The sequence below is a fragment of the Anolis sagrei genome, chromosome 4, assembly GCF_037176765.1.
Source record: "Anolis sagrei isolate rAnoSag1 chromosome 4, rAnoSag1.mat, whole genome shotgun sequence".
In the NCBI taxonomy this organism is placed as follows: Eukaryota; Metazoa; Chordata; class Lepidosauria; order Squamata; family Dactyloidae; genus Anolis; species Anolis sagrei.
This window is the reverse complement of record NC_090024.1, coordinates 53,695,472-53,707,218: the sequence shown is the minus strand read 5'-3', so window position 1 is coordinate 53,707,218 and position 11,747 is coordinate 53,695,472. Positions and strand designations below refer to the sequence as shown.

The 11,747-nt window shown below is 38.8% G+C and overlaps 1 protein-coding gene across 3 annotated transcripts in view; it reads right to left on the bottom strand.

The window, feature by feature from the left end:
• Positions 1-11,747, bottom strand: part of LOC132774803 (ethanolaminephosphotransferase 1-like) — a 59,501-nt gene that overhangs the window by 3,940 nt on the left and 43,814 nt on the right. For all 3 annotated transcript variants that reach the window (XM_060775269.2, XM_060775270.2, XM_067467431.1), the window contains exons 7-9: positions 5,752-5,800; positions 3,017-3,197; positions 451-633 (exon numbers count right to left, since the gene is read on the bottom strand). In XM_060775269.2, the coding sequence (XP_060631252.1) occupies positions 451-633; positions 3,017-3,197; positions 5,752-5,800 (413 nt within the window). The remainder of the gene's footprint in view (positions 1-450; positions 634-3,016; positions 3,198-5,751; positions 5,801-11,747) is intronic.

Here is an 11,747-nt window from a genome sequence, read left to right as displayed (position 1 = left end):
TTGGTCCAGTGAATGAAAATACATCCCACATATCAGATATTTACATTACGATTCATAACAGTAGCAAAATTACAGTTATGAAGTAGCAATGGAAATAATTGTATGGTTGGAGGTCACTGCAACATAAAGAACTGTATTAAGGGGTCATGGCACTAGGAATGTTGAGAAACACTGGTGCAAATTATCCTTTTAATGGCTATCAAGGATATCAAAATTGTTCTATTTTCCAAGCTTTTGGTTTGGGGCAGACCAGTTACTAGAAAATCAAGAAAGAGGTTGAATTTATAGGTAAAGATTAGAAGGTTCTGCAAATCCTAAAAGGGAAGACAATACAACTAAATAACTAAATTAACCACCGCAACCAAAGGGGAATTATAGGAAACAGCCTTAGTTTCGCCATATGTAGCAACATGTGTTTACTACTAACTGTAATAAAATGAGAAATTTTACCACACAGTATCCATAGTGGATGTGAGCAGCTGTGACGAAGATAGTAAATCCAATAAATATTGGTTCCTCTAATCTGCCCTGAAGTCCAGACGTTGCTGTGAAGACCACAACAGCTAGTGGACCCATAAGCCAGTGAAGCACTTCAGATCTTGTATTAGTCATTTGACAAATGATCATTCTGCACTGTGGGAATGAAAGTAAAGTAAAGGAGTATGTACCACATAAAATACAACAAAAATTTAATATTAACACAGATTTCATTTGTGAAAGCCTAAAAAATAGGGGTAGGGCCATTTGAGTTTTGCCATAACTTTCTCAATTATTTTAGTGGCCAATGTTGGTATACATCAGTGGTTCCCAACCTTTTTTTGACCAGGGACCACTTGACCAGGGATCATTTGACCATGGACCACTATCCAAAATTAGTACCAAAAGAGTTATGAATCAGTTTTTGGTCAACTTTAGATTCAGTTTGGTTATTTGGGGTGCTGACTCAAAACTGCATTGGATAATCCACATAAGCTCTAGTTTCTGATACAGAACACATGCCATCCAGTAGTCGCCATCTGCTCACCCACAGAAAACCATATTTAATAATCTAGAGCTCATGTGGTAGTAGTAATATTTCATGGGTAGCCAGCCTCTCCCCTCCCAACATCCCTGTTGCCTCAGCACTATAAGAGGGTTTCCCGAGACCAGTTACTTTCATTGTGGTTTCGAGGCAATGGTGAGGCTGTGTACCATATTTTTGTTCTTGGGGATCACTGGTGGTCCACAGACCACAGCTTGGGAGCCACTGATGTATACTGATTGCAACCATTAGTACTTATGCTAAAACCATATTAAGTTCAATCTGAGGGGACATCTTCCTCTACGTCCCACCTCGGAGTTTAAGATCTGGGGAGGCCCTGCTCTCGACCCCGCCTCTGGCGCAAACACGCTTGGCAGGGATGAGGGACAGGGCCTTCTCAGTGGTAGCCCCCCACTTGTGGAACTCACTCCCCAGCAAAATAAGGTCAACTACATTCCTCCTCTCCTTTAGGAAGAAATGGAAAATGTGGTCGTGGGACCAGGCTTTCGGGTAGCACATTGATAACGATAAGGCTATGGAAAATGGACTATGCACAGACTTCTGATTGTGTTAATGTTTGCAGAATTCGATTCTAGATAAGGCTAGACAGCCAGTATTATTTTAAATGGATTTAATTTTAAACTAGTTTTAAACTAATTTAATGTATCATTTATATGTAATTACTGTATTATTATCTTGTATGTGGGGGCATCGAATTGTTGCCGGCTGTAAGCCGCCCTGAGTCCCCCTGCGAGGTTGAGAAGGGTGGGGTACACATGTTTGAAATACATAATAATAAATAATTGCTCCACAGGGACAGAATCATTGAAGACAACAAACGATGTGCATTTTGAAGTGTACAAATCCCTTAACTAGCCATCTCTCTCTTGTTTGTTTTTTTCCTGAGCAAGGTACATATTTTTGGAAACAATCTCAGATCCTTCCAACTCAGACTGCAGAAGTTACATTTTTGTGTGCATGCAAAGCTCATTAGTGATGTGCATGCTTGGACTGTACTTGTTTCCTACTTTCATACACACTGACCCCAGTCTACCAGACCTGAGGCCACTTGAAGGTAAGGTCTTAGGCATATTTATTTAGAAGTCCCACTGTGATAAAGGGATACGTCCCTATAAGGCTGCAGCTCTAATTCCACTGCAATCACTGTGTCTATGCCCCATATGCTGGATGTTACGCTGAAAAGCAGTAGCTAATGTGCTACGACTTCCAGAGTAAAGAAACTACAATGGCAGCCAGACTGTGTGTCATGTAAAATAAAACAAAGAAATCCCAGAACAAAGACAGTAAGAATGTGCTTCCTAGCTTCTTGAAATGTGGGAATATGAAAAAGAGTGGGGAAAACCCCTTGTGTTTCCAATCATAAACACAATAGTCACTATTTCTTTGTCACTGCCATGAAACATGCATCTTACAGCAGGAAAAACATAGTAAATTGCTGCTTAACAAGGAACATCTGTCAGTATGCCTTCCCTTGTAAGCATCTCACAATCATTAGTTAAGATATGTCTGGATATTGTCAAGAACAGGAAATTCCAAAGCAAGTTTTTTCTGGCTGAGAAACAGTCTAAACTCCTAACCAAAGCACCTTCTCAGGACAAAAGCATTCTGCAAGATATCTTGTCCCTTTAGGGATAAAACACGGCTCTCAAGCTTGATGCAGGTTCCAAAGTGGAACAAAGTGAACCAACTGTGTGTCTGAAGGCATAAAAGGTATGTAACTATTAATAAAATTTAATGTTTTCTCCTGTTTTTGGAAAATAAAATGCTAGACGTACGAATATCATGTAAACACATTAACACACTGCCACTAATAAGTCATGTTCTCTTTTCTGCATCTCGTATCTACATGAAGAAAATATGTATTGTATAATGTTCAGAAATAGTTCAATTTTGTTGATTAGTACAATGCTGGAAGAGAAGGTGCCTTGAATGAAAATGATCCCCTGATTCCCAACAACTCAAGGAATAACTTACCATGATATTTGCAAAAATAACTCCAACCATCCATAAAAACAATCTTGTTTGTTTCTTTAATATTTCACATGGAGAGTGAGTCACCCAAATGGTGAAAAGTATAAAGAGCACCGTTGGGGATAATAGTGGTAGAAGTCCCTCGTACAAAGAATCTTTGAGTAGTGTTTTATTTCGATGTGCTCTGAAAATAGAGAAGTTGTGTGATGGAGTGAGACATCATCATTCATTTATAGAAATTTCAAAGTCAAAAGACCCACAGTAAATTGCCATTGTTGAAACTACGATGCTACCAGAGGGAAATGCTTTGTTCCCAGACCAATTCATACAATGTGTGCAAGAGACAATATGATGATTGTAGCAGCTAGGAAAAGAGCTGCTGCCATTGCAAAAAAAAAAAAGGGGGGGGGTGCTTTTAGCCTCATTCAACACAAATTTTCCACAACCAGTGTGGTTGTACTTGAGCTTACCTGTACTTCATTTTACATGATAATGAACTTTCATTAAGTTTTGTCTGTTCTCCATAGTAATCTCTCAATGCTTCTTGCAGGGCAATCTTACCAGTTCACTTGAAGAACAATGACTTCAGTATCTCCAGTGTAACCAATGCCCTTCCAGGATGTGCCCGACTGAGCAGAAGAGGAAAGGCATCTCTTCTCCTAATTTTCCCCTATTAAACTTTCTCTTTTCATCATTAATGGGAGGGAAATGAATCAAACCCATTGCAATGCTGGCAAACCTTCCATCTTGTCCTGGTGGCATACTAGAGCTTCTTGTGCCTAGCACTGGAGAGATAAGTGCTTTGGCTATGCCCTTCCAACCTGCCTAGATACATTTGGAATTGGATCTGCCCCTTTGAGGGTGAAGTTTGCCTTTGAAAGGGAATCCTATGGCTAGTTGTATGCCCTCTCAAGGACCATAGGATTTCAGGCTTAATTAAGAATTGGCATCTTCTTTTTAAAAATATATCCAATTATATATGAATGGGAAATGTGAAAACATCTTTGTTCTGGCAAAAAAAACACATTTGTTTTCACAATCTGCCTAACGATGGCATTCCGATTAATTTGTTTTTAATCACTATATATATGAATGGGAAACTGTTAAAAGTTAACTTCAAATAATCAGTGCAGCCTACCTATACAGAACATTTACTTATGTATGTCAATGAAGGTTTTATTGTCCATCTCATCCCTGTTTCAAAAATAATTATTAGGAAGTTTCCCCAAAGTTATGTCTAATAGCTAAAAGGAAGAGTGCAACATGGTAAAGATGACATATTCATCCCTTAAAGGGATTTCCTTTTGGTTTTTGGAAACTATTCCAAATCCAACTGTTACGGCAATCTGCACTTAAACCTGCATTATCCCAATTCTAGGTTAGAGTAATAGCTGTGGTATAATTAAAGCATTTTATTGGACTCCTAAACTGATAGAAATTCTGTTCACAGTGAGCAATGCTTTTCTTCCCAAACCAAAGAGAGTACATTTACATGTTCAAAGTAAGTATCTGCTGGAGCTCTCCAGAAATTGGGAGGGATCTGAAAACTCACATCAAAGACTCCCTGCTGGTAGAGAGCTTACTCTGCCAGACAAAAAGTTCTAATGTATGATGCTAGTCTTTGCAGGGAGACTTTTTGATATGACTCAGATTTAGCCCTTGTTGTATTCTGAATTAACAGAGTCCAGTACACCAGTGGCCACTTGCTTTTTTTCTGAATGATCAATAGCCTTTCAGGTGTTTTTGGACTGTGGCCATAAGCGATAATGCCAATGCTGTGCTGACTTAAGGTCAACAATACCTTGAAGGGTGCATGACTCTTATCTCTGCTTTAGATGCTTCCTGAGCAAAATAACCTAGTTCTCTCTTTGTAGATGAAGTTGGTTTCACATCATACTAGAGAAAAAATCTATTTAAAATTCGGTTTCTGCCTCCTGCAGAATTCTGGGGTTTGTAGTTTAGTGAGGCTGTTAAAAGCTCCTTCCTAAACTACAAACCCCAGAATTCTGCAAGAGGCAGCAACTGGATTTTAAGTGGATTTTTTCTCTAGTGTGATGAGACCCAATTAGCACTTCTGAATGAAAAAAATACTTCTCGAATAAAAAACCTAGCACATTTATTTTGTCAAGCTCACAGACTAAGGAGGTGGAAAGTTAGGAAAACTTCAATAATAGCATACTTTATCTGAGCTACCTGTAAAGGCAATAACAAGCTGATATTCAGTTACAGTCTACTTGCCAAATGCAACAGCTTAACTACTTCAGATGTTGTTTTAACAGGGACACGTTCAATAAATATTTTAACTGGAAATAAAACAGTTTAGTTATATAAATAGTTAAATAAGTGCATCTTGCTGAAGTGAGGAAGACAGCGTGAGAATCATCTCTTAGGACAGAACAAATGAAAAACTTGGGTGAAACATTAGTAGTAATTAAAACTAAAATATTGCTTCCAGAAATGAGTTAATCTAAAGAACACTCTTCTTGAGTCTCATAGTGTTATGGTTATGGAGTTGGGATGAACATAGACAGGAGTTAGATAGTTGGAGAGAGAGTGGAATAATACACAGTGCAAACTGGATGGGACATGACACGCACAGGAATACATCTAAAGACAAGTTGCTCATTGAAGGAAACACTCCCTGTTGAAACATCAGATGTATTTTAGTAAAAGGAAAAGAGACAGAGGCATAATGACTTAAGCGGGATGATAGAGCATTTACTCATGATGACACTTACATGTAAATGTTGTAGAGCGTCTGTGGAAGGGAAAGAATTATGCAGCAGACTAGAAAGAGAAAATGTTTACATGGTGATTCATGGTTGCTCCGCTTTTTAAAAAAAAGCTCTATTAACAATACAGCTATGTCAAGGAATTAAGTGTGCTAACAATAGACCTGATATTTATCCACTGGTGAAAGAACAGGAACATCTCCAAAATAATAGACAAAACTTGAAATCTAGAAAAAGTAGACAGTTTGGATGTCTGGGTGTTTTCTGCATATGTCCCATACAACCCCTTGTCTTAGCCATATACAAAGACAACTATATACATTTTAAATGATGTTCTACATGCATTTTGTAGTGTAAGGTGTGGATTCAAGAACAATACCAGAAATTTGGCTAAAGTAACTGAACCACCATATGCAAAGCAACAGCCCTAGGCAGACACATTGGTCATTTTGTGTGAGATCTGTTACTGAATCTCCTGGCTTTGATTTTTACTGAAATGGAGATGTTGAGACTGCTAATCTGGTCAAAGCAGTGGCAGATAAAATGAGACATTTAACTACCCCCTCTATGCCATCTTCCTGATCAGAATAGCCACCTAAGACAGCACGGGTAGCTAGTTACTACTCATTTAGTTTTCATTCCAGCCAAGAATATTTTATCAACACTATCCAGGATGCTAAATATGATAAAAATGCAAAGTGACTTGACCTCAGGACAACATGGATAGAAGGCTCTGTGCAATGGACCTATCCAAAATTATCTTATTTACAGGATTCACCTTGAAACTTTAGTTAGATATTTTGCAAGTGAAACTGGTCTACACTTTGCCTTGAACTCCCGTTTTTGTTCCTCCTTTTCTGACTGCTCCCTCTATAGAAATAATGGTTTTGAATATTTGGTTCTCCAGGTGTTTTATATCTCAAGTCATCAAAGCCACAGATAGCATGATCCATGCTCAAGGATTTGGGGAGTACAAATACGAAAGGACTCAAAGGTTGAGAGCCAATGATACAGTGCATGTCGTGCCTTGGTGTATGATGTGAGGAAAAGCCAGAGCTTTTTAAAGCATCTCCTGTCTTTCAAAAAGAACCATCTTTGGATTAGGACTATCCTGTAAAGGCTAAAATAAATTCAGTGCAATTTGAAGTGATGATTTGAATATGATGATGAACATGAAACTGTTCTGCTAGTATATGACATATCAGTTTGAGCCATTTGTTTTAAAATTAATTTGAAGCAATCTATAACAAAAAGACATACAGAAACCATTACAGAAACATCACAAAAAGCAGGAAACAGGAACAGGACATAAACAAATTAAGAAATAATTGTTTTTAACATGCACTAATAAAACGATGTTTAGAGTCAGAAATATAAACTTTATTTACTATTTACTTAATTACTAATTTCTGTTCACTAATTTTTATAATGAATGTAAGTGTTGATATTTTTGATGCATTTAACTGATTCCAAATCTGGATGAGTTATTTTTCCAACCTACCCACTACTCAATTCTTGAGTGTTTCAGCAAAAATACACAATAGTTCTTGCCTCTCAGTTGACAATGGCATCTTTCCATAGATCAGTTAGCAGATTAGTGGATTGAGAAACATATACAGCTAAAACATCTAAATGTGTGTCAAGCAATGTTCTTCCATATGCTTTGTGCACTTCGACCACATCTGCATCAAGTCTGTAATGGCCTCAGCCAGTTATGTGTGAATCAAATTAGTAATGATTGCAAGAACAGCGAAAATCTCTAAATCTCTACTCTTGGCAATGATGTACTTTGTTCTATTCTAGCATTAATTTATATACATTTTACCTTTTTAATATATTTTTGTTCCAATCTCTGTCCCTTTATTGTGTACATATATCAATTTATACAATGGGGGTGATTGAAGCTATCACCCAGCCTTGAGACAGTCTGTCTGGAAAGCAGTAGAGTTGAGATTTTTCATTCTTCAGCAAATTTCACCTCACAATGGGGACATTGGCCATTCACAATATAAACTAACACCCATTAATGGTGTATCCAAAATGAGTGCATTTCACACTAAAGACCTTGTCACACATGCCACCAGAATCAGTCAGTCTCACTGTGTTTCAACAGTGCCCACCCATCCTATGCCCCTCTCCATCCTGGCTTCCCCTCATCACACGGGGAAGGAAGGAGAACCAGGAAGGTGTATTGCTATGCCTTGGCCCTGGAGCCTAGTGCTGACGGTGGCGCCTCACTGCCGGTGAGAGAGACCCCCTTCACCACACACACATGCTGAGGCTCCTTCCTACCTTCCTCCGTGGGGTTGCCTCCCCTTGGCATTGCCTAGCAAAGATGGCCAGTGCAGAGAGGGCACCCCACCTGGGCCCTGGCTGCTGACCACTGTCTCCCTGGAGGGCAAAGCATCAAAAAGGCAGGCAGATAGATGGCCCTCTCATCTCTGAACCTGGAGCCGCCCCGTAGTAGGGGGCTGCCCCCTGCCTTCACCTTTTTTGAAGTGAGATTGGAGAATGGCAGCTGAGAGCGCAGGGACTCTTCTCTCTCTCTCTCTCTTTGGAGATGGCTGTGGTGAGAGGATGAGGAGACTGAAAGATGACCTTTGTGCCAGGAGCAATGGAGAGCTGTCACCTCACATTCCTGGTATCAAGGGCTTCCTTCTGTCTCTCTCCACACACTGCTGTTGCCTCTACTCCAAAATGACAATCCCATAAGCCCTTCTAGGGGGCGTGGGGAACTGTCACCCATGCCCCGCACCATCCCAGCTTTCCCCTGTCTCATCATATAAGAAAAAGCCTCAATAAGCCACCTCAACTCATCTTTCCATATGGAAAGATGGGAAGTTTCCCATTGCGGGCCAATGGCTTATTTTCAGCACCACTTCTTTTTCAGTTCCATCACAGAACCACCCGGGAAGCACTTGTAAATAATAGGTGTGATAGGAGCCATCAGACTCTATGGCCGAACTTGAAAAACCCATTGCTTCTGCTGAAAAGAAGCCTCCATGAAGAAGTCCTAAAACATTTCATTGCACACCCTCCTTGTAGATGCTAACAGTAAACTCTGATACTGAGCTATGGCAACTGAAGTGAGGCAGAAAAGGGGAATTATCAGTTCACTTGGAGAAACCCTGAAGGATACAGAAGTCAAAGGAATTCTAGAATAATAATTTTGAAAAAGCCTAACACATCAATTACCATCAAAAACAGTTTAGTGGCAAAATCATATTTGGGTGCACGGGGAGGAGATGGAAAACCAGCTGTGGAACATAGGAGGAACAAAACACTGTATCTTCAAAAAGGATGTTAATGGATTGTGGGAATACTTCATATGCAAACAGTTCCTTGCAGTTTCTACATTTTATAAGCCTGCTAAAAATAAAGTATACTGCTACAAGTCGTAAATACTGTACTAAATCCAATATAAAAGTTAACTGTGAATATATACTGCTTTAATATCTTAGAAGCTGATCTGTTGCCTTGTTGCTAATTACCACTGTTTGGGACATAAGCACACAACTAAAATTATTCTGAAACAGAGCTCTAGAAGCTGCACTGCTGTCAGCTGCTTTTTGCCAATGTTTTTCCTTAGCCCATTTCTGTAATTCCCCTCCATATTTCTCTGTACCCCATATCGTATGTTCCTACTGGCCTCTATACTAAAGCAACCATTATTTACTTGAATCTACTGCTTACCTTTTGGGCTAAATTACCCTCACCAAAATTAGAGTGCTCATTAGATTTGAGTCATATTATAATTTTTGTGCTGAGCAGAAGGAAAACAAGAAACTGCTTCAGGAGTTGCTTCTGGAGCTCCTGTTTGAAGAGCAGTAATCTTGCAATGGCTCAAGGCTATGGCATTGGTAGTTTGGTGAGGCATCAGCATTCTTTGGCAGAGAAGGCTCAAGACTTTGTAAAACTACAAGTCCCTAACTCCATAGCATTGAGTCAAGGCAATTAAAGTGGATTCATTCTATAGCATACATGAACCCCAAAGTTTTCTTTTCCACTAGTGGAAGGTTTGGCGTTCTAATATTTTTGTTTTCAAAGAAGGAATGCACACCTTTTTTGTCTAAATGACAAAGAGCACACTTTTTGCCACTGAACTCTACATGCTTTACATTTGGCAGCAAATACTTCTTTTGGTTTCAGGGTTTTAAAAACTGAGGTGTGCATTTGATTCGATGGTGTATTAGACTCTAGTAAATATGGGTATTTCTCTTCCTTAACTTCTCTTTCTCCACATGTTTCTCCTTCTCCTTTCCTGCCTTCAGTCTGGGGAAGGAAGATGTACTTTCTTTTTCCACTGTTTTTTCATTATCTTTCTGGATAGATGTGGTGGGAACAACATAAAAAGATTCTCAATCAGGCAGCAACATAGGCCTTAACTGTTCTGTGCATCTCTGAACCCAGGAAGAGTAAGAAGAGTCATAGATGCCCGGTGAGAAAAATACCTTTCCATCTCACTTTTAAGTTCTTGAAAAGACCCCAATTGTTTCCAAAAGATTTTTATACAGAGGCTGTAAGGATATGTAAAAATCAGTTAGTGAGTGTGTTAACTGAACATGCAAAGCATGAAGCTGATTGATTAGGCCTAGAGAGCCAGCTGAGCCTGGGAGTTTATTTATTTATTATTTATTATTTATTTATTTCTGCTACTTATACCCCGCCCTTCTCACCCCCGAGGGGGGACTCAGGGCGGCTTACACAGAAGGCACAATTCGATGCCCTTATACAAATACATACAGATATAAAAACAGTAAATAATTAACAGATTAAAAACATCAATATATAGCACCATAGCACAACAGTAAGCAATCTCATGGTCAGTGTTTCGCGTTCCGTAGGTCCAATAGGTTGAAATAGGTTCCTACAGTATTTGCCCTTCATTATGGTCCTTCTTTTTAGCTGCCAGAGTTTTGGCAACAGTTACATTTTTAGGCTTGAGCTGTGCAGGAGCTTGCACAGAGAGAGACACTTCTTGCTTCAAGAGCTGCTGGAAGGAGATTTTCCACATGGACACCTTAAAGACCATTTTGAATATCTCTAAAAGGACATTGTGTGAGTCAATGCAACTGTTCACATGATTGTATATATGTTGCTCTGCATTACAAAGAGTAAACTCCTTGTCCTTTACTGATAATCTGCATGGCATATTTTTCTTTCTCTGGCAAGACAGTGTATGGACTGATAAAACATAAACTATGCATGATTTTCATTACGCCACAAAGGCCATTAATGATAGATATTTTAAATTCCCCAACTAGAAGCAGCAATTGTCAAATGGACCTATTTTGTGCAAGTCTAATGTAATTGTGTGCATACATAATCTTTGTTCTTAAAAAAACTTGAAAATGGTTTTCTTGCAGATGCAAGTCTTCATATTGTTTATTATCTTAATATCACAATTACTTCCTAATTTCCCCTTTCTTTCCCGCTGAAGACAGAGACAGCAGCTGCACTGTTTAGAACATCTGGCTGGTCTTCCTGTAACAAGAAACAGCTCAAGTATTTTGAATACCTGCCTGAACATTTACAGCCTTGCCGTTCTCAGAACTGCCTTAATCTGTGCTGCGGTTATGGTTTCTATTAAAAAGAGCCTTTGCAATAAGAACTTACATACAGCAGTTAAAACATCTGCATCACATTAGTATAGCGATGAGACCAAACAATGGTGCTTGAGGTTAAACCTAAATTTCCTGCTGCAATCTTAAAGTTTGATTTCTCAAAAGAAAAGCAAGCAAAGGGAGCAGAAATAGTTTCAAGCTAAAATATGCACTCAGTGACTGTTCCCTTTTTACATTTTTTTTATGGTTTGGTTTGCTTTCATATGAAGTTCAATTTCTAACCAGAAAGAACACATTGATTACAACAACTTTTTGTATTATTATTATTATTATTATTATTATTATTATTATTATTATTATTTTGCAGATGTGTTGTTGTTCCTTAGAGGGGCAAGTGAATTTTTCTGGCCATTCCCTCCATTAATACAGTTTCTGTAT